At 42.5% G+C, this 24,687-nt stretch overlaps 2 gene segments (V, D, J or C); one reads left to right on the top strand and one right to left on the bottom strand.

The window, feature by feature from the left end:
• Positions 1-6,580: 6,580 nt before the first annotated feature.
• Positions 6,581-7,344, top strand: LOC139379581 (Ig kappa-b4 chain C region-like). The segment is given in 2 exon segments: positions 6,581-6,593; positions 7,028-7,344. Coding segments are annotated over 2 exon segments (330 nt in total).
• A 7,167-nt stretch (positions 7,345-14,511) lies between these two features.
• On the bottom strand, positions 14,512-24,453 carry LOC139379297 (Ig kappa chain V region K29-213-like). The segment is given in 2 exon segments: positions 14,512-15,189; positions 24,381-24,453. Coding segments are annotated over 2 exon segments (399 nt in total).
• Positions 24,454-24,687: the final 234 nt, after the last annotated feature.

Raw genomic sequence — 24,687 nt, 5'->3', positions numbered from 1 at the left:
TCATGAAGAACAGCTCTCAGTCATGAAGTGTTAAACTCACAGGGATATAAACACTCCCAGAGCACTGAAGCATGTGCTGTCAATGCAAAGTGTTCTCTCTATGCAAACAGACTATTGGTTCCTCAGGGAAACTGTAGTTGAAGAGCTCTTCTTCTTTGGGATTGGGTTAGAGGATCACATCTAATTTAAAGGTGTACACACCACCCCCTACTGTACTAAATTGTAAGGCCAGTCACTGCCTACAATATCAACATTAAATTATCTTTATTATTCATGTTCCTAAAAGGACAAACTTTCCCCACCAACTAACCCTACATACCACTATTTCATACAAATAAAAATCATCACCCCATTAACTGTTCTAGTGTAAAACCTCATACACCAGGTACTTCTCTTCAGCTACCACCTACCCATTAAAACCCACTACCCCATTTCCACTACTTTGACCCTATCTACTCCTGCAACATGCCAACGACCTGGCAGGACGGGACACCACCACTCAACACACCCTGCAACTCTGCTTAGGTGAAATCTCACATACCCAAATACTTCTCTGCAGCTGCCACCACAACAGCTATTCTCTATAATTTACGTTCCATTTCTATGGTACAGTTGATAACCAATGCTATGAACGCTAAGACGACAACCTTACTGAAGCATAATTCACTCGCTGCCCTATCCCCCTGTGCTGGCACAAATCTACTACTCACTGGGATCCCTCACCCTTCACCCATCCTCTTCCACTTCTTTCATTGCCTCAGCATATGACACCCTCTGCACTACTCTGACTCTGGTCATGTCAACCTGCCTCTCTCGCACCTGACACTTACGATCTCCAACAACATCAGCACCCCTACTGTTGACACAACTTTATCCAGCAAAACTACACAATCCTCTGTCCCATGCCCTCCTGCATACTTCCCACATCTTGGAATCTCCCTCCTACACACTGCTGCAACATGACCATGAACGTTGCACCTGAAACAATACAGTGGATTCTGCACAAAAGCTCTAACATGATAACTAATATAGACTCAAAACTCAAAAGGACTGACAATGACTCTTTCACCACTCCCCCCACCGGATCAACGTCCCACCAAACGGTGGGCATCACAAACACCAGGTATTTAAACTTCAATTGCTCCACCTGCACACTTATCACTAGCCCAGAACTCAATCTTTCAATGGTGCCCTGTGTCATGTAAAAATCTTCCCAGTGTGAAATAGTCCAACAGTTCTGATTGTTTTCTGATTGTACATCATGCTGTAAAATCTCTCCCAGCGTGAAAATGTTCCCAATACAATAATTGTATGCGCATCTCTTTATGTAACCTGTGTCCCCTGACCTCGACAAACGGTTCTGTGGGCACGCACATTTGCTTCACACATCTGCCAATCAATGGTGGCCAGGGGTATTGACTCTGACCAATCAGAAGCTTGTTGAGGCGTGAGGTCAGCATATAAACACCCGGACTTGCACGTCAAAGTGCTGAGGGTTGATGTGAGGAGAGAATTAACAGCGATGGCAAAGACTTGGATGCTACATTTTCGATTGACAGTGCATATATTTGTTAGTAAGTTAGCTATACAAACATGTTAAAACCGTACACCTCTGAGAACAAGTTATCTTGACCAGTTTACAGCTCATTATGCTACTTAGATAGTTAAATCAAGGGCAAGGTGGTGTGAGAGAAACATCTGCAGGAGCTCAGCCATTCACAGACACGCGTGCAACTGACTAGGAACATTTTGACAATGAAAAGTTTTACATGACTTCACAATCACAACAATTAAGAGCTACTTCACACTGGGAATATTTTTACATTACATCCTGTTGCTAAAAGCAAAGCAAGAAACAGATCATGACCCAAGTTGAGTGACACAGAGCACCCGCTCCCTCTAATCAGAAGAAACACAAACATCACAAGTCCACTACAGGTTACCTTCACTGATTCAACTGCACCCAACTCCTTTCTGACCCAACCCGAAACCAGAAATGGATCTGCCAAAAGGCAAGGGTCCACATCATCAGAAATGTCACTCCTATTGGTCCAGATTTCTCTTTATCATGTCTGACACCATTCTTCCTCAACACACATCTTCCCACTTCCCACATCTTCTCCTTCTTCCTCGCTGTCCACAATCACATCTATCTGTTCACCAAGCTCCTGCCTCTCCATCAGCTACATTGCTTACAGAGAACTGATGGTGTTTCTCCAAAACCCAACTTCTGTTCCTGACCTCTCCATGCTTCCTTCACCTTCCCACAACCTCCATTCATTGGAGAGATCTGTGTGAGCAGCAGCATTTTAAAGGTTGAGGCTGATTGTTCAGCCAATCAGGGTCTTAAGTGGTTAACAAGCCTGAGATCGGCTCAATTAAAGGCCTGGGAACGTGCTGAAAGGATCTAGCCAGGTGTGGCAGGAGAGGCGTTTTGCCTTGACATAACCACAGGACGTTTTAGGGGGTTATAATAATGTTAGATAATCTCAAAAAATATTGTTGAATCTTTGCTTGAAATTCACTACCTGACTGAGGTACTTCAGGGAGGGAGACACAACAGATATGCCTCCATGTAATTAATGATAGATAATACTGTATGTCTGTTTGAGCCCAGCAGCTTGTTTCATTCACAGATCCAGCATCATTTCTCAATCACAGATGTAACAGCCTGCTGTAACCTGCTCATTAAAATAGTTAATATAATGCTAGATGATCACATCACATGTTTGGTTGTGAGGTTCATATGGGGATTTGATTTAGGGGGCTGATGCTAATGTAACACCACCTTCTTTTTATTTACGTCTCTACATCTTGTTTTGCACATTGGACTGGTATTGTGACTATTTCAGAACTTCAAATAACTTTTGAAGGTGCACTACATTGATGATGATGATGATGATGATGATGATGATGGGTAACATGTGATTAGAATGATGCTTTCTAAACATATTCATTGACTTCACTAACCAGTGTTCCATGTCACTGTCTCTTGTATGACAGAACCTCAGGTTGTTATTATGGGTCATAATCATGTTATATGATCTCAGTAAATATAGTTCAATCTTAACTTGAAATGCACTACCCAATACAGGGGCCTAACAGAGACTGGGATACTTATTCTGAAATTATGTGAGACATTATTACTTCACATAGATGGAGTCTATTCAATATATTGTCTGAAATGTTAATAAAAGGTTTGTTAGCCACAGCAAAAGGGAAGGCATATTTATGTAGTCTGGACCCACTGATATATTTATCTCAGTGTATTTTAGTTCAGTCAGAGTTCCATGTCACTGTCTCTTCATCATCAGCACCTGCAGTAGGTCCCAGCTGTATCAGTACTGTCACTGTGCAGTCTGACTGAGGGAGGTTTTAGTACGACTCTGTATCACTGTGTGAACACATGTTTACTATTGGGATAGTGGAAACTCTGACAGTAGTAATCTCCTGCATCTTCAGCCTGGACTCCACTGATGGTCAGAGTGAAATCACTCCCAGATCCACTGCCACTGAATCTAGATGGAGTCCCAGACTGAAGTGTTGTAGCATGGTAAATAAGGAGTTTAGGAGCTCCTCCAGGTTTCTGTTGGTACCAGGCTAGGCAATTATTAGAATACACATTACTGCTGGTTTTACAGTTCAGAGAGACTGGCTGTCCTGGGACAACAGCTTTCACTACCGGAGTCTGTGTCACAACGTACTGTCCTCTGGCATCTGAAAAAGACAAAAATAAACATTTATATAAATGAAATATTACATATTGTAATGAATAGTTCTGAATAGAAATATTAACATTGATATACTCTACATGTATACACTATAGATTAAATTAATCTCAAACAATGAATTCTGAAAACTGTAACCTTGAAAGCAGAAAGCAAGTGTCCAGATGAAGATGGTGATAAAAGTCATGGTTGTTGTGGGTTCTGTTGTCATGAAGAACAGCTCTCAGTCATGAAGTGTTCAACTCCCAGGGATATAAATACTATTAGAGCAGTGGAGCAGATGCATTATGCAAATTAATGTTTCAAATCTATTTCAGTTTCCAAGTAGGTTCCAGTTATTGGAGTATTTTATCCTTCATGTCACAGCTTTTCTAACATCAAACAGCAACTGTTTACTCAGATAACTAATGTATGGTAACTTTTATGTCACACCACCATTATATTATTATTCTGATGATGACCAGATATAATCAAATGTTATTGGTCACATACACATGGTTAGCAGATAATGCGAGTTAATGCGAGTGTAGCGAAATGCTTGTGCTTCTAGTTCCGACAATGCAGTAATAACCAACAAGTAATCTAGCTAACAATTCCAAAACTACTACCTTATAGAGTGTAAGTGTAAGGGGATGAAGAAGAATATGTACATATAAATACATGGATGAGCGATGGCCGTGCGGCGCAGGCAAGATACAGTAGATGGTATCGAATACAGTATTTGCATAAGAGATGAGTAATGTAGGACATTTAAACATTATTAAAGGGGCGTTATTTAAAGTGACTAGTGATACATTTATAAAAGTGGCCAGAGATTGAGTCTGTATGTTGGCAGCAGCCTCTCTATGTTAGTGATGGCTGTTTAACGGGCTGATGGCCTTGAGATAGAAGCTGTTTTTCAGTCTCTCGGTCTCAGATTTGATGCACCTGTACTGACCTCGTCTTCTGGATGATTGCAGGGTGAACAGGCAGTGGCTCGGGTGGTTGTTGTCCTTGATGATCTTTTTGGCCTTCCTGTGACATATGGTGCTGTAGGTGTCCTGGAGGGCAGGTAGCTTGCCCTTGGTGATGCGTTGTGCAGACCGTACTACCCTCTGGGGTTGCCATACCAGGCGGTGATACATCCCAACAGAATGCTCTTGATTGTGCATCTGTAAAGGTTTGTGAGTGTTTCTGGTGACAAGTCAAATTTCTTCAGCCTCCTGAAGGCGCTGTTGCGCCTTCTTCACCACGCTGTCTGTGTGGGTGGACCATTTCAGTTTGTCTGTGATGTGTATGCCGAGAAACTTAAAACTTTTCACCTTCTCCACTACGGTCCCGTCGATGTGGATGGGGGTGGGGGGTGATCCCTCTGCTGTTTCCTGAAGTCCACGATCATCTCCTTTGTTTTGTTGACGTTGAGTGAGAGGTTATTTCCTGACACCACACTCCGAGGCCCCTCACCTCCTCCCTGTAGGCTGTCTCGTCGTTGTTGGTAATCAAGCCTACCACTGTAGTGTCATCTCCAAACTTGATGATTGAGTTGCAGGCGTACATGGCCAAGCAGTCATGGGTGAACAGGGAGTACAGAAGAGGGCTGAGAACACACCCCTGTGGGGCCCCAGTGTTGAGGATCAGCGGAGTGGAGATATTGTTTCCTACCTTCACCACCAGGTGGGCGGCCCGTCAGAAAGTCCAGGACCCAGTTGCACAGGGCGGGGTCTCGACCCAGGCTCTCAAGCTTAATGATGAGTTTGGAGGGTACTATGGTGTTGAATGCTGAGCTGTGGTCAATGAACAGCATTCTTACATAGGTATTCCTCTTGTCCAGACGGTGTGATGGCATCGTCTGTGGACCTATTGGGGCGGTAGACAAATTGGAGTGGGTCTAGGGTGTCAGGTAGGGTGGAGGTGATATGATCCTTGACTAGTCTCTCAAAGCTCTACATGATGTCAGAAGTGAGTGCTATGGGGTGATAGTCATTTAGTTCAGTTACCTTAGCTTTCTTAGAAACAGGAATAATGGTGGCCATCTTCAAGCATGTGGGGACAACAGACTGGGATAGGGATTGATTGAATATGTCTGTAAACACACTAGACAGTTGGTCTGCGCATGCTCTGAGGACGCACCTAGGGATGCAGTCTGGGCCGGCAGCTTTGCGAGGGTTAACACGTGTAAATGTTTTACTCACATTGGCCACAGAGAAATAACAAAACTGAAACAGTTCCATGTGGAACAAACACTGACACGGAAAATAATCACCCACAACTCAAAAGTGAAATCAGGCTACCTAAGTATGGTTCTCAATCAGGGACAACGATTGACAGCTCCCTCTGATTGAGAACCATACCAGGCCAAACACAGAAATCACAAATTATAGAAAAAGGAACATAGACTGCCCACCCCAACTCACGCCCTGACCATACTAAAACAAAGACAAAACAATGGAACTAAGATCAGAACGTGACAATGTTTTTATACAACCTGTTGGATTATCTTAATATACTGGAGATGTTAAGAGTATTCTGATCAGAGGCGTCCCGGGTGGCGCAGTGGTTAAGGGTGCTGTACTGCAGCGCCAGCTGTGCCATCAGAGACTCTGGGTTCACGCACAGGCTCTGTCGCAACCGGCCGCGACCGGGAGGTCCGTGGGGCGAAGCACAATTGGCCTAGCGTCGTCTGTGTTAGGGAGGGATTGTCTCATCGCGCACCAGAGACGGGCCGGGCGCAGTGCACGCTAACCAAGGTTGCCAGGTGCACGGTGTTTCCCCTGACACATTGGTGCGGCTGGCGCGGCTTGGTTGGGTTGTGTATCCGAGGATGCATGACTTTCAACCTTCGTCTCTCCTGAGCCCGTACGGGAATTGTAGCGATGAGACAAGATAGTAGCTACTAAAAACAATTGGGGAGAAAAGGGGGTACAATTTATTCTGATCAGAAACAATCCTAAGATATCTGACATACTGCTAAAGTTAACCACTTACACTTGTCTCATATTGTTCATAAATCTGCATTGTATATCTATCATTTTGTGTTTTCTTCAAATCTTTTATAAAAATAAAAAAAGAGTATTCTGATCAGAAACAATTCTAAGATATCTGACATACTAGTAATGCTAAAGTTAACCACTTACACTTGACTCATATTGTTCATAAATCTGCATTGTATCATATTATGTTTTGTGTTTTCTTCAAATCTTTTATCAATCTAACTACACTATATTTAGAAGGCATTTCCAAATCAATATATTTGTATATCTATTGCTTTTATAAATCTTTTGGACATAGTTGATGCAGTTGATGTGTTCTGTTTGTTCCAGGTAACCGTGCCCCCACCCTCACTGTCCTGCCCCCCGCTAGAGAGGAACTGTCCAGTACAACAACAGCCGCACTGACGTGTCTGGCCAACAAGGGCTTCCCCTCAGACTGGACCTTGAGCTGGAAAGTGGACGGGACCAGCCAGAAGCAGGAGGCCAGTTCTAGGGTCCTGGAGAAGGATGGCCTGTACAGCTGGAGAAGCACCCTGACTCTCACTGCCCAGGAGTGGACCAAGGCAGGAGAGGTGACCTGTGATGCCCAGCAGAAATCCCAGACTCCAGTCACCAAGACCCTGAGGAAGGCTGACTGTTCTGGCTAGGATGATAACAGATTAACAGGAGAGGTCTAGATACTACAATGTTAACAGATTAACAGGAGAGGTCGAGATACTACAATGTTAACAGGTTAACAGGAGAGGTCTAGATAATACAATGTTAACAGATTAACAGGAGAGGTCGAGATACTACAATGTTAACAGATTAACAGGAGAGGTCTAGATAATACAAAGTTAACAGATTAACAGGAGAGTTCTAGATAATACAATGTTAACATATTAACAGGAGAGGTCGAGATACTACAATGTTAACAGATTAACAGGAGAGGTCTAGATAATACAAAGTTAACAGATTAACAGGAGAGGTCTAGATAATACAATGTTAACATATTAACAGGAGAGGTCGAGATACTACAATGTTAACAGATTAACAGGAGAGGTCTAGATAATACAAAGTTAACAGATTAACAGGAGAGGTCTAGATAATACAATGTTAACAGATTAAGAGGAGAGGTCTAGATACTACAAAGTTAACAGATTAATAGGAGAGTTCTAGAAAATACAATGTTAACAGATTAACAGGAGAGGTCAAGCCACATGTAGTGCATGGTACTCCTTATTCATCTTTCTTGGAAAGTTTTTTAACCTGCTTGATTTATAGACTTAGTCTAATGCTATTGAACATTTGTTCGATATGTCGGACTCTCACCAATGTGATCATTCCTGTATTTTGCTTAATTGCAATACATTTAATATTATGTGGACAAATGTATCACATCTTCAAGATAGTCTTCTCTACCTCCAACCCCCTGGGAACAGAGTGAACATCTGGTGACAGCGCTGCTCTATTCTGGGACAAGCAGAACCACCCAACCCTGTCTATGTAAATCTCAGTTTCACTCCCACAGCTACCGGTCTAGCAGATGAACAGTTTCACTGTCTGAAATACCCTGGACTGGGCCAGATGTGAGGGAGTGACTGGTTTTAACCTCTATGGTGGATGCAGGAAGGGAGACATAACAGATATGCCACCATGTAATTAATGACAGATATAATGGGTTTTCTACTTTATGATGATAGTTTACATGTGTCTCATGTTGAATCCAGCGTCAGGTCTCATTCACAGAGCTAACAGTCCGTAACCTACTCATGAAAAAAGTTAATATGCTGCTGTTGATGATCACATCCATTGGATTTCCACAGCTGGTTGTAAGGTGTATTTGTGGATTTTTTGAGGGCTTGGGAGCCTGAAGCGATTGTAACTTTCAAGTAATATTAAATTACGTGAATAAAAAGGGCATAAATACAATGCTATTATTGGTTATTGGTTGTTTTTTAGTAAGACAAAACTATAATGAAAAATTGAAATTTTTAAAAGTCATATATCATGTAACTTCTGAACATATAACACTTTATATGTTTATTAGTGTTATGGTAATATGCTATGGTAACATATTGATATCCATGGAAACCAGTCAGTTTCCACCTTCCAGTGATCATTGGCACGGCCAGCCCGCTCATTAGGCAGGATTAGGTGGCCACCTATGGCGTTAGATTGACGAGGGCGGCATTTTCTGAGCTAAACTGACCAAGACACACATACAGCAACACATAAAAGCTCCCATAATTCTGCCTAAAAACAATGATAATTTCTCTCGCCAGTGGCATATGGGCTTTTTAGGTGAGCGCTGATGCAGCCCTATGATAAGCAGTGCCCACTTTGACAAAGGCAGGGGCGCAAAACATTTTGCTTGTCCATTCCCAGTGCGCCTCTCCAGGGTGCTGTTGGAGAGACACATCGCTGCGGCGTTCCACCAACGTTCCGTCGAAAATAATCATGTAACATAAATCATGTCGGGGATATAGGATATGGTAGAAAGAGTATGTGGATTTTCTGTCACCTACAGGACAGAGATAAAATGTAAAAAAGTGTATTGAGATTGTCACGAACCGGCTAAAAGCCCGTAACAAAGGGAGACAACGTGGAGATAAGGAGTAATAAAATATATATTTATTAACTAAAGCAACTAAGGAAAATATACAATGATGTGTGTAATCAGTAGTGTAAGTGAGTGTTTTGCATGCATGAATGTGATAATGCAGGGTGTTGAAAGGTGCCAAAGCAAACAACAAAAGGCCACCAAGAACCACAACACAATCTACAAATGTGTCTGCATGGAGAGAGTCTACCCCATGAATGGGGAAGTGGTGTATTTATCCTGGGAAACACCTGGGCCCAGGTGTTTCCCATGTAGCTGACGACCCTCTCAACTCCGCCCACCGGCATCCTAATAAGGAAACAAAAACAAAGACAGAATACGGCAGACAGAGTGGGAGGGTCGTCACAAGATGGACACTTACATTATGCAGGTTTCTCTGATCAATTCCTCTATTTATTTCACCTTTATTTAACCAGGTAGGCCAGTTGAGAACAAGTTCTCATTTACAACTGCGACCTGGCCAAGATGAAGCAAAGCAGTGCGACAAAAACAACAACACAGACTTACACATAAACAATCGTACAGTAAATAACACAAAAGAAAAGGAAAATAGAAAAATCTATGTACAGTCTGTGCAAATGCAGAAGAGTAGGGAGGTAGGCAATAAATAGGCCCGAGAGGCAAAAATAATTACAATTTAGCATTAATACTGGAGAGATAGATGTGCAGATGATGATGTGCAAGAATAGATACTGGGGTGCAAAAGAGCAAGAGGGTAAGTAATAAAATGGGGATGAGGTAGTTGGATGGGCTATTTACAGATGGGCTATGTACAGGTGCAGTGATCTGTGAGCTGCTCTGACAGCTGGTGCTTAAAGTTAGAGAGGGAGATAAAAGACTCCATCTACAGATATTTTTTCAATTAGCTCCAGTCATTGGCAGCAGAGAACTGGAAGGAAAGGCGACTTTGGGGATGACCAGTGAGATATACCTGTTGGAGTGCGTGCTACGGGTGGGTGTTGTTATGGTGACCAGTGAGCTGAGATAAGGCAGAGCTTTACCTAGCTAAGACTTGTAGATGACCTGGAGCCAGTGGGTCTGGCGACAAATATGTAGCGAGGGCCAGCCGACGAGAGCATTCAGGTCGCGGTTATGGGTGGTATATGGGGCTTTGGTGACATAATGGATGACACTGTGAAAGACTGCATCCAGTTTTCTGAGTAGTGTTGGAAGCTATTTTGTATATGACATTGCTGAAGCTGAGGATCGGTAGGATAGTCAGTTTGGCAGTGTGCGTGAAGGAGGCTTTGTTGTGAAATAGGAAGCCGATTCTGGATTTAATTTTGGATTGGAGATGTTTAATATGAGTCTGGAAGGAGAGTTTACAGTCCAGCCTTGCACCTAGGTATTTGTAGTTGTCCACATATTCTAATTCAGAACTGTCCAGAATAGTGATGCTAGTCGCACGGGCGGGTGTGGGCAGCAATGGGTTGAAGAGCACACATTTAGTTTTATGAGCTTTTAAGAGCAGTTGGAGGCCACGGAAGGAGTGTTGTATGGAATTGAAGCTTGTTTGGAGGTTTGTTCACACAGTGTCCAAATAAGGGCCAGATGTATACAGAATGGTGTCATCTGGATCAAGGAATAACCCGCAGCAAGAGCGACATCTTTGATATATACAGAGAAAAGAGTCGGCCCGAGAATTTAACCCTGTAGCACCCCCATAGAGACTGCCAGAGGTCCGGACAACAGGCCTTCCGATTTGACACACTGAACTCTATCTGAGAAGTAGTTGGTGAACCAGGAGAGGCAGTCATTTGAGAAACCAAGGCTGTTGAGTCTGCCAATAAGAATATTTTAATGTATTGACAGAGTCGAAAGCCTTGGCCAGGTCGATGAAGACGGCTGCACAGTACTGTCTTCTATCGATGGCGGTTATGATATCGTTTAGTACCTTGAGCGTGGCTGAGGTGCACCCGTGACCAGCTCGGAAACCGGATTGCACAGTGGAGAAGGTACGGTGGGATTCGAAATGGTCAGTGATCTGTTTGTTAACTTGGCATTCAAAGACTTAAATGCTGCTGACTGACTTCATTTAAAAATATATACATTTTTAAATGTACTATGTAGGCAAGTCAGTTAAGAACAAATCATTTTTTACTATGACTCCCAATCACTGCTGTTTGTGATTCAGCCCGGGATCGAACCAGCATCTGTAATGACGCCTCTAGCATTGAGATGCAGTGCCTTAGACTGCTGCGCCACTCAGTAGCCCAACTTATCTAAAAGGGAGATCTCCAGAGCTGGCTGCTCTCTGGAACTACCATAGTGGTGTCTGACTGAGGGAGGTTTTGTACGACTCTGTATCACTGTGTGAACACCCAGACACTGTTGGGGTAGTGTGCACTCTGACAGTAGTAATCTCCTGCATCTTCAGCCTGGACTCCACTGATGGTCAGAGTGAAGTCACTCCCAGATCCACTGCCACTGAATCTAGATGGAGTCCCAGACTGAAGTGTTGTAGCATAGTAAATAAGGAGTTTAGGAGCTCCTCCAGGTTTCTGTTGGTACCAGGCTATGTGATTATTAGAATACACATCACTGCTGATTTTACAGTTCAGAAAGATGTTCTGTCCTGGGAGAGCAGCTTTTACTGTAGGAGTCTGAGTCACAACGTACTGTCCTCTGGATTCTGAAAAATATAATAAAAACATTTATATGAATGAAATATTACATATAGTAATCAAACCTTTTGAACAAAATAGTAACATTGATATACATGTCAATAGTGTAGATTTAATTAATTCAAAAAAATTGTAACCTTGGAAGCAGAAAACAAGTGTCCAGATGAATATGGTGATAAAAGTCATGGTTGTTGTGGGTTCTGTTGTCATGAAGGACAGATCTCAGTCATGAAGTGTCTCTTAAACTCACAGGGCTATAAACACTCCCAGACCACTGAAGCTTGTGCTGCCAATGCAAAGTGTCCTCTCTTTGCAAACTTACTTTTTTGGTCCTACTAGGAAACTGTAGTTGAAGAGGTTCTTCTTCTTCTCATTATTATTATTTTTTCAGACTATAAACCCCCCAAAAAGTTGTATTACTGCACTTCATTTATGCCGAGAAAAGGGAGAGGGGTGAAAATGTTCCTAAAAAAAAAATCAAGAAATATTTATGTACTCCATAGGTCAAAGTCACCTGTCTAATCAGGTCCCGACACAGTCTCAGGGGGCTGGCAGGGAGAAACATCTTTAGACAGTATTCCCTGCAATGCTTCGGCTGTTAATTCCTGAAGACCCAAAAACCTTTCAGCTGCAGATACAATTATGTCCAGTTTCTTGGATTTCTTGTTCGTTTGGGCAGTACAATGTATCACCTGCACAATAAATGCCTCAAAATCCACCTTCTCAGGATCAGTGTATCAGGATCCTTCAATGACATTCTCAGGCTCTGGGGCATCCACTGCCATAGGTTCCCCAGCTCAACTCCTACAACTATTTCCATCACCTCTGTGTAAGAGACCTGTTGAAGAGGTTTGTGTGAGCAGCAGCATTATAAATTAGTGTCTGGTTAAATTAGAGTCTTGCAAGGTGCTGATATAACTGATATAACTGATATGTTTATCTCAGTGTATTTCAGTTCAGTCAGAGTTCCATGTCACTGTCTCTTCCCCCTCAGTACCTCCAGTCACACTCAACTAGTGCAGTCACTGTGAGATCTGAGAGAGGTTTTTGTACGACTCTGTATCACTGTGTGAACACCCAGACACTGTTGGAGTAGTGTGCACTCTGACAGTAGTAATCTCCTGCATCTTCAGCCTGGACTCCACTGATGGTCAGAGTGAAGTCACTCCCAGATCCACTGCCACTGAATCTAGATGGAGTCCCAGACTGAAGTGTTGTAGCATGGTAAATAAGGAGTTTAGGAGCTCCTCCAGGTTTCTGTTGGTACCAGGCTAGGTAGTTATTAGAATACACATTACTGCTGATTTTACAGTTCAGAGAGATTTGCTGTCCTGGGAGAGCAGCTTCCACTGAAGGAGTTTGAGTCACAACGTACTGTCCTCTGGATTCTGAAAAATATAATTAAAACATTTATATGAATGAAGTATTACGTTTAGTAATCAATCATTTTGAAAGAATTAGTAACATTGATATACATGTCGATAGTGTAAATTTAAATCATTCAAAAAATGGTAACCTTGGAAGCAGAAAACAAGTGTCCAGATGAATATGGTGATAAAAGTCATGGTTGTTGTGGGTTCTGTTGTCATGAAGAACAGCTCTCAGTCATGAAGTGTTAAACTCACAGGGATATAAACACTCCCAGAGCACTGAAGCATGTGCTGTCAATGCAAACTGTCCTTACTATTCAAACATACTTTTTTGGTGCCACAGGGATAATGTAGTTGACGGGATCTGTGTGAACAGCAGCATTTTAATGGTTGAGGCTGATTGTCCAGCCAGTCATGGCCTTGAATGGTAAACAAGCCTCATCTGGGCTCAATCAAAGGCTGGGAATGTTCTGGAAGATTCTAGCCAGGCGTGGCAGGAGAGAGGTTATAACTTGACAGAACCTTAGATCGTTTAAGTGGGTTTATAATCCTGTTATACTATCTCAAATCAAAGTGTCTAATATGTAATAATAAACTGGGTGTTTCGAGCCCTGAACGATGATTGGCTGACAGCCGTGGTCTATGAAACCGTGTACCATGGGTATGAAAACAACTTTTATTTATACTGCTCTAATTATGTTGGTAACCAGTTTATAATATAAATAAAGAACCTTGGGTGTTTGTGATATATGGCCAATATACCTGTCTAAGGGCTGTGTCCAGACACACCGTGTTGCGTTGTGCTTAAGAACAGCCTTTGGCCACGGTATATTGGCCATATATAACACCTCCTCTGGCTTTTTCACTGAAATACTCTTCCTGGACAGTCAGATGTTATTAATAAATGTTTTGTGATGTAGAAACCTGATAGCTATGTAATCACTGACATGGTTTCTGATATAAGTGCTGAATGAGGACTGATGCAATGATTATAGACATCTACAAATGGAGCATATTGTTATTACTGTGTTATTAGACCAGATAGTAGCTGCTTTATGTCTCCCTCCAGTGGTCAGGCTCAGTAACTGCAGTCTGTGATGCTGCTGACTGACTGATCTAAAAGGGAGATCCCCACTGCACTGACGTCTCCAGTCTCCTGCATCACCTGCTGCTCTCTGGAACTACCACAGTAGTGTGAGGGAGGATGTATGGGTAATGTTTAGTGGCTTTATTGTATCTGTTTGAATCATGTTGATTGAATTCTAGCTTTTCAAAACATAAGTCATCTTTAGGGGTTTTGATAATTGCACAATATCTCCATTCAGATTGGTTGATGGTTACTTAACAGAGTCAACATGTAGTTAATGTTCAGGAGAAACATTTAGTGATCAGTTATGATGTAAGGTCTTCTAGACATAGCTCTAGTTTGACTCTATTGTTGTTCAGCTCTACTACACACTGTGTCATTGTACTGGATCATCTCCTCCCCTCAGCACCTGCAGTAGGTCCCAGCTGTATCAGTACAGTCACTGTACAGTCTGACTGAGGGAGGTTTTTGTACGACTCTGTATCACTGTGTGACCACCCAGACACTGTTGGGGTAGTGTGCACTCTGACAGTAGTAATCTCCTGCATCTTCAGCCTGGACTCCACTGATGGTCAGAGTGAAGTCACTCCCAGATCCACTGCCACTGAATCTAGATGGAGTCCCAGACTGAAGTGTTGTAGCATAGTAAATAAGGAGTTTAGGAGCTCCTCCAGGTTTCTGTTGGTACCAGGCTAGAAAGTTATTGTTGTAAACATCACTGCTGGTTTTACAGTTCAGAGAGACTGTCTGTTCTGGGACAACAGCTTTCACTGCCGGAGTCTGTGTCACAACGTACTGTCCTCTGGATTCTGAAAAATATAGTAAAAACATTTATATGAATTAAATATTACATATAGTAATGAATAGTTCTGAATATAAATATTAACATTGATATAATGTACATGTAAACACTGTAGATTTAATTAATTTTCAACAATAAATTCCAAAAACTGTAAACTTGAAAGCAGAAAACAAGTGTCCAGATGAATATGGTGATAAAAGTCATGGTTGTTGTGGGTTCTGTTGTCATGAAGAACAGCTCTCAGTCATGAAGTGTTAAACTCACAGGGATATAAACACTCCCAGAGCACTGAAGCATGTGCTGTCAATGCAAAGTGTTCTCTCTATGCAAACAGACTATTGGTTCCTCAGGGAAACTGTAGTTGAAGAGCTCTTCTTCTTTGGGATTGGGTTAGAGGATCACATCTAATTTAAAGGTGTACACACCACCCCCTACTGTACTAAATTGTAAGGCCAGTCACTGCCTACAATATCAACATTAAATTATCTTTATTATTCATGTTCCTAAAAGGACAAACTTTCCCCACCAACTAACCCTACATACCACTATTTCATACAAATAAAAATCACCCCATTACCTGTTCTAGTGTATCACCTCATACACCAGGTACTTCTCTTCAGCTACCACCTACCCATTAAAACCCACTACCCCATTTCCACTACTTTGACCCTATCTACTCCTGCACCATGCCAACGACCTGGCAGGACGGGACACCACCACTCAACACACCCTGCAACTCTGCTTAGGTGAAATCTCATATACCCAAATACTTCTCTGCAGCTGCCACCTCAACAGCTATTCTCTATAATTTACGTTCCATTTCTATGGTACAGTTGATAACCAATGCTATGAACGCTAAGACAACAACCTTACTGAAGCATAATTCACTCACTGCCCTATCCCCCTGTGCTGGCACAAATCTACTACTCACTGGGATCCCTCACCCTTCACCCATCCTCTTCCACTTCCTTCATTGCCTCAGCATACGACATCCTCTGCACTACTCTGACTCTGGTCAAGTCAACCTGCCTCTCTCGCACCTGACACTTACGATCTCCAACAACATCAGCACCCCTACTGTTGACACAACTTTATCCAGCAAAACTACACAATCCTCTGTCCCATGCCCTCCTGCACACTTCCCACATCTTGGAATCTCCCTCCTACACACTGCTGCAATATGACCATGAACGTTGTACCTGAAACAGTACAGTGGATTCTGCACAAAAGCTCTAACAGGATAACTAATATAGACTCAAAACTCAAAAGGACTGACAATGACTCTTTCACCACTCCCCCCACCGGATCAACGTCCCACCAAACGGTGGGCATCACAAACACCAGGTATTTAAACTTCAATTGCTCCACCTCCACACTTATCACTAGCCCAGAACTCAATCTTTCAATGGTGCCCTGTGTCATGTAAAAATCTTCCCAGTGTGAAATAGTCCAACCGTTCTGATTGTTTTCTGATTGTACATCATGATGTAAAATCTCTCCCAGCGTGAAAATGTTCAATACAATAATTGCATGCGCATCTCTTTATGTAACCTGTGTCCCCTGACCTCGACAAACGGTTCTGTGGGCACGCACATTTGCTTCACACATCTGCCAATCAATGGTGGCCAAGGGTATTGACTCTGACCAATCAGAAGCTTGTTGAGGTGTGAGGTCAGCATATAAACACCCGGACTTGCTCGTCAAAGTGCTGAGGGTTGATGTGAGGAGAGAATTAACAGCGATGGCAAAGACTTGGATGCTACATTGTCGATTGACAGTGCATATATTTGAAACATCTGTAGGAGCTCAGCCATCCACAGACACGCGTGCAACTGACTAGGAACATTTTCACACTGAAACGTTTTACATGACTTCACAATCACAACAATTAAGAACTACTTCACACTGGGAATATTTTTACATTACATCCTGTTGCTAAAAGCAAAGCAAGGAACAGATCATGACCCAAGTTGAGTGACACAGAGAACCCGCTCCCTCTAATCAGAAGAAACACAAAACATCACAAGTCCACTACAGGTTACCTTCACTGATTCAACTGCACCCAACTCCTTTCTGCCCCAACCTGAAATCAGAAATGGATCTGCCAAAAGGCAAGGGATTCCTATTGATCCAGATTTTTCTTTATCATGTCTGACACCATTCTTCCTCAACAAACATCTTCCCAATTCCCACATCTTCTCCTTCTTCCTCGCTGTCCACAATCACATCTATCTGTTCACCAAGCTCCTGCCTCTCCATCAGCTACTTTGCTTGCAGAGCACTGATGGTGTTTCTCCAAAACCCAACTTCTGTTCCTGACCTCTCCCTGCTTCCTTCACCTTCCCACAAACCTCCATTCATTGGAGAGATCTGTGTGAGCAGCAGCATTTTAAAGGTTGAGGCTGATTGTTCAGACAATTAGGGTCTTAAGTGGTTAACAAGCCTCAGATCGGCTCAATTAAAGGCCTGGGAACGTGCTGAAAGGATCTAGCCAGGTGTGGCAGGAGAGGCGTTTTGCCTTGACATAACCACAGGACGTTTTAGGGGGTTATAATAATGTTAGATAATCTCAAAAAATATTGTTGAATCTTTGCTTGAAATTCACTACCTGACTGAGGTACTTCAGGGAGGGAGACACAACAGATATGCCTCCATGTAATTAATGATAGATAATACTGTATGTCTGTTTGAGCCCAGCAGCTTGTTTCATTCACAGATCCAGCATCATTTCTCAATCACAGATGTAACAGCCTGCTCATTAAAATAGTTAATATAATGCTAGATGATCACATCAAATGTTTGGTTGTGAGGTTCATATGGGGATTTGATTTAGGGGGCTGATGCTGATGTAACACCACCTTCTTTTTATTTACGTCTCTACATCTTGTTTTGCATATTGGACTAGTATTGTGACTATTTCAGAACTTCAAATAACTTTTGAAGGTGCACTACATTGATGATGATGATGATGATGGGTAACATGTGATTAGAATGATGCTTTCTAAACATATTCAAAGTTGACTTCACTAACCAGTGTTCCATGTCACTGTCTCTTGTATGACAGAACCTCAGGTTGTTATTATGGGTCATAATCATGTTATATGATCTCAGTAAATATAGTTCAATCTTAACTTGAAATGCACTACCCAATACAGGGGCCTAACAGAGACTGGGTTACTTATTCTGAAATTATGTGAGACATTATTACTTCACATAGATGGAGTCTATTCAATTTATTGTCTGAAATGTTAATAAACTGTTTGTTAGCCACAGCAAAAGGGAAGACATATTTATGTAGTCTGGACCTATGGGTGTTGTCAGTTCAGGAATGATTTAACATGAAGGTGGATAAGTTGACATTATAGTCAGCATCACTGATATATTTATCTCAGTGTAATTTAGTTCAGTCAGTGTTCCATGTCACTGTCTCTTCCCCCTCAGCACCTGCAGTAGGTCCCAGCTGTAGCAGTACAGTCACTGTGCAGTCTGACTGAGGGAGGTTTTTGTACGACTCTGTATCACCGTGTGAACACTCCACCACTGTGTGCACTCTGACAGTAGTAATCTCCTGCATCTTCAGCCTGGACTCCACTGATGGTCAGAGTGAAGTCACTCCCAGATCCACTGCCACTGAATCTAGATGGAGTCCCAGACTGAAGTGTTGTAGCATAGTAAATAAGGAGTTTAGGAGCTCCTCCAGGTTTCTGTTGGTACCAGGCTAGGCGATTATTAGAATACACATTACTGCTGGTTTTACAGTTCATAGAGACTGTCTGTTCTGGGACAACAGCTTTCACTACCGGAGTCTGTGTCACAACGTACTGTCCTCTGGATTCTGAAAAATAAAAAATAAACATTTATATAAATTAAATATTACATATTGTAATGAATAGTTCTGAATATAAATATTAACATTGATATACTCTACATGTATACACTATAGATTAAATTAGTCTTCAACAATGAATTCTGAAAACTGTTACCTTGAAAGCAGAAAGCAAGTGTCCAGATGAAGATGGTGATAAAAGTCATGGTTGTTGTGGGTTCTGTTGTCATGAAGAACAGCTCTCAGTCATGAAGTGTTCAACTCACAGGGATATAAATGCTCTTAGAGCAGTGGAGCAGATGCATTATGCAAATCCATGTTTCAAATCTATTTCAGTTTCCAAGTAGGTTCCAGTTATTGGAGTATTTTATCCTTCATGTCACAGCTTTTCTATCAAACAGCAACTGTTTACTCAGATAACTAATGTATGGTAACTTTTATGTCACACCACCATTATATTATTATTCTGATGATGATCAGATATAATCAAATGTTATTGGTGACATTCACATGGTTAGCAGATGTTAATGCGAGTGTAGCGAAATGCTTGTGCTTCTAGTTCCGACAATGCAGTAATAACCAACAAGTAATCTAGCTAACAATTCCAAAACTACTACCTTACAAGTGTAAGGGGATGAAGAAGAATATGTACATATAAATACATGGATGAGCGATGGCCGTGCGGCGCAGGCAAGATACAGTAGATGGTATCGAATACAGTATTTGCATAAGAGATGAGTAATGTAGGACATTTAAACATTATTAAAGGGGCGTTATTTAAAGTGACTAGTGATCCATTTATTAAAGTGGCCAGAGATTGAGTCTGTATGTTGGCAGCAGCCTCTCTATGTTAGTGATGGCTGTTTAACGGTCTGATGGCCTTGAGATAGAAGCTGTTTTTCAGTCTCTCGGTCTCAGATTTGATGCACCTGTACTGACCTCGTCTTCTGGATGATAGCAGGGTGAACAGGCAGTGGCTCGGGTGGTTGTTGTCCTTGATGATCTTTTTGGCCTTCCTGTGACATATGGTGCTGTAGGTGTCCTGGAGGGCAGGTAGCTTGCCCCCGGTGATACGTTGTGCAGACCGTACTACCCTCTGGGGTTGCCATACCAGGCGGTGATACATCCCAACAGAATGCTCTTGATTGTGCATCTGTAAAAGTTTGTGAGTGTTTCTGGTGACAAGTCAAATTTCTTCAGCCTCCTGAAGGCGCTGTTGCGCCTTCTTCACCACGCTGTCTGTGTGGGTGGACCATTTCAGTTTGTCTGTGATGTGTATGCCGAGAAACTTAAAACTTTTCACCTTCTCCACTTCGGTCCCGTCGATGTGGATGGGGGGGGTGATCCCTCTGCTGTTTCCTGAAGTCCACGATCATCTCCTTTGTTTTGTTGACGTTGAGTGAGAGGTTATTTCCTGACACCACACTCCGAGGCCCCTCACCTCCTCCCTGTAGGCTGTCTCGTCGTTGTTGGTAATCAAGCCTACCACTGTAGTGTCATCTCCAAACTTGATGATTGAGTTGCAGGCGTACATGGCCAAGCAGTCATGGGTGAACAGGGAGTACAGAAGAGGGCTGAGAACACACCCCTGTGGGGCCCCAGTGTTGAGGATCAGCGGAGTGGAGATATTGTTTCCTACCTTCACCACCTGGTGGGCGGCCCGTCAGAAAGTCCAGGACCCAGTTGCACAGGGCGGGGTCGAGACCCAGGGTCTCAAGCTTAATAATGAGTTTGGAGGGTACTATGGTGTTGAATGCTGAGCTGTGGTCAATGAGCAGCATTCTTACATAGGTATTCCTCTTGTCCAGACGGTGTGATGGCATCGTCTGTGGACCTATTGGGGCGGTAGGCAAATTGGAGTGGGTCTAGGGTGTCAGGTAGGGTGGAGGTGATATGATCCTTGACTAGTCTCTCAAAGCTCTACATGATGTCAGAAGTGAGTGCTATGGGGTGATAGTCATTTAGTTCAGTTACCTTAGCTTTCTTAGAAACAGGAATAATGGTGGCCATCTTGAAGCATGTGGGGACAACAGACTGGGAAAGGGATTGATTGAATATGTCTGTAAACACACTAGACAGTTGGTCTGCGCATGCTCTGAGGACGCACCTAGGGATGCAGTCTGGGCCGGCAGCTTTGCGAGGGTTAACACGTGTAAATGTTTTACTCACATTGGCCACAGAGAAATAACAAAACTGAAACAGTTCCATGTGGAACAAACACTGACACGGAAAATAATCACCCACAACTCAAAAGTGAAATCAGGCTACCTAAGTATGGTTCTCAATCAGGGACAACGATTGACAGCTCCCTCTGATTGAGAACCATACCAGGCCAAACACAGAAATCACAAATTATAGAAAAAGGAACATAGACTGCCCACCCCAACTCACGCCCTGACCATACTAAAACAAAGACAAAACAATGGAGCTAAGATCAGAACGTGACAATGTTTTTATACAACCTGTTGGATTATCTTAATATACTGGAGATGTTAAGAGTATTCTGATCAGAGGCGTCCCGGGTGGCGCAGTGGTTAAGGGCGCTGTACTGCAGCGCCAGCTGTGCCATCAGAGACTCTGGGTTCATGCACAGGCTCTGTCGCAACCGGCCGCGACCGGGAGGTCTGTGGGGCGAAGCACAATTGGCCTAGCGTCGTCCGTGTTAGGGAGGGATTGTCTCACCGTGCACCAGAGACTCCTGTGGCGGGCCGGGCGCAGTGCACGCTAACCAAGGTTGCCAGGTGCACAGTGTTTCCCCTGACACATTGGTGCGGCTGGCTTCCGGGTTGGATGCGCGCTGTGTTAAGAAGTGCGGCTTGGTTGGGTTGTGTATCCGAGGACGCATGACTTTCAACCTTCGTCTCTCCTGAGCCCGTACGGTTGTTGGAGTGATGAGACAAGATAGTAGCTACTAAAAACAATTGGGGAGAAAAGGGGGTAAAATTTATTCTGATCAGAAACAATCCTAAGATATCTGACATAGTAGTAATGCTAAAGTTAACCACTTGTCTCATATTGTTCATAAATCTGCATTGTATATCTATCATTTTGTGTTTTCTTCAAATCTTTTATAAAAATAAAAAAATAGTATTCTGATCAGAAACAATCCTAAGATGTCTGACATACTAGTAATGCTAAAGTTAACACTTGACTCATATTGTTCATAAATCTGCATTGTATATCTATCATATTATGGTTTGTGTTTTCTTCAAATCTTTTATCAATCTAACTACACTATATTTAGAAGGCATTTCAAAATCAATATATTTGTATATCTATTGCTTTTATAAATCTTTTGGACATAGTTGATGCAGTTGATGTGTTCTGTTTGTTCCAGGTAACAGTGCTCCCACCCTCACTGTCCTGCCCCCCGCTAGAGAGGAACTGTCCAGTACAATAACAGCCACACTGACGTGTCTGGCCAACAAGGGCTTCCCCTCAGACTGGACCATAAGATGGAAAGTGGACGGGACCAGCCAGAAGCAGGAGACCAGTTCTACGGTCCTGGAGAAGGATGGCCTGTACAGCTGGAGCAGCACCCTGACTCTCACTGGCCTGGAGTGGACCAAGGCAGGAGAGGTGACCTGTGAAGCCCAGCAGAAATCCCAGACTCCAGTCACCAAGACCCCGAGGAAGGCTGACTGTTCTGGGTAGGACCCCTCAGTCACACAACCCTGTGGAGAGAGGCTGCTGGTTCCTCTGCTTTGACTCTGTTCTGAGATCAGATGTTCTGTCTTTTGATCACTGACATGTAGACTAACAGGGGGCTTTGCTTGAGTTCATGTGTCAATCTTCTCTGTAGACTGAGGTTGTATCAGTGCTAAATTTGATGAGTTCTGTTTTATTTCTATCAGATACTGTAGGAATGTTTGCTTTGAAGATTTTATGAAAATAAAGTTTTCCCTTTGGAACAAATATTTTAGTTGTCTCTTTCAATATTTCAACTTTAGTTGTACATGTTGAATGGTATAGACATATATTAATAAAGCCTGATTCACAGTTTATTTTAAAACTATCAGACCTAAATGTCATTGCTTAATTATTTATGTTCTAACTGCGTTGTCATCAACCAGGGATGGATCAAAATGTACAGAATGGGTACCTGGAGGAAAATGGGTTCATGCTTTTTAAATTTATCTCAAGGGGAGGGTTTAGTATTCTTTTTTTCTTCAATTTAGTCCAGGGGAGGATCATGTAATTAGCATTTTATGAAATGTGTGTATTTCTCAGTGTTTTAGAATTAGTTGCTTATTAGGCTTTACAATATATCGTGTGTCCGATGCCACCCCTCATAATCAAGTGCGTCTATAGGCTATTAAGTGTGGTCTCAATGAAATGATCCCTAGCCTAGAGGCTATAGGCTACAAAGTGTATGCTCAGAGAAGCACAGCACAAAGTTATGTTTCTAAGATAGCTGTTGGGATGGTGTAAAATAAACTAGGCTGCATTACACATCGCAATGGATATTTCAAACCTGAGCCCCGGCCTTCTCTATGCTTGCTGATCAAAAACGTGTTGTGTGCTGGCTAACCAATGGCTGTGCTGTGTAGGCCTATGGTTACAGTTCAGGAGGAGAGTCAAAGGCTTCTTCTGAAAGCAATTTTTGATTAGGCCTAGTCAGTGGTATAAAGTACTTAAGTAAAAATACTTTAAAGTACTACTTAAAGGCCATGACAAAAACTATAAGTCCATAATGATCCATAACCATGATGATGATGAGGATGGTCATGTGGTCTGAATGATTGCTTTCTATTATTGTCACATGTCACAGTTCATCTCCTCTAGTGACCATTGTTCCATGTCACTGTCTCGTCCCCCTCAGCACCTGCAGTAGGTCCCAGCTGTATCAGTACTGTCACTGTGCAGTCTGACTGAGGGAGGTTTTAGTACGTCTCTGTATCACTGTGTGAACCACCGAGTGCTATCAGGCCAGTGTAAACTCTGACAGTAGTAATCTCCTGCATCTTCAGCCTGGACTCCACTGATGGTCAGAGTGAAGTCACTCCCAGATCCACTGCCACTGAATCTAGATGGAGTCCCAGACTGAAGTGTTGTAGCATGGTAAATAAGGAGTTGAGGAGCTCCTCCAGGTTTCTGTTGGTACCAGGCTAGACGATCATTACCAAAAACATTACTGCTGGTTTTACAGTTCAGAGAGACAGTCTGTTCTGGGAGAACAACTTTCACTACCGGAGTCTGTGTCACAGTGTACTGTCCTCTGGATTCTGAAAAATATTGTCAAACATTTATATGAATTAAATATTACATATAGTAATGAATAGTTCTGAATAGAAATATTAACATTGATATACTGTACATGTAAACACTGTAGATATAATTCATTTTCAACAATACATTCTGAAAATTGTAACCTTGTATGTAGAAAACAAGTGTCCAGATGAAGATGGTGATAAAAGTCATGGTTGTTGTGGGTTCTGTTGTCATGAAGAACAGCTCTCAGTCATGAAGTGTTCAACTCACAGGGATATAAACACTCTTAGAGCAGTGGAGCAAATTAATTATGCAAATTATGGTTTCAAATCTATTTCAGGTTCCAAGTAGTATCCCATCAGAATACATTTTGAGATTTATTTTATAATAATTAGGTGGGTAATTAAATGTGTCTTATTTCACACAGTTTTATGCCCAAGTGTGAATTGGAATGATTTCTTTTTGCAT

This window comes from Oncorhynchus clarkii, chromosome 21 (genome assembly GCF_045791955.1).
Source record: "Oncorhynchus clarkii lewisi isolate Uvic-CL-2024 chromosome 21, UVic_Ocla_1.0, whole genome shotgun sequence".
In the NCBI taxonomy this organism is placed as follows: domain Eukaryota; kingdom Metazoa; phylum Chordata; class Actinopteri; order Salmoniformes; family Salmonidae; genus Oncorhynchus; species Oncorhynchus clarkii.
Note: the sequence above shows the minus strand (reverse complement) of the source record. Positions and strands in the feature narration are given on the sequence as shown.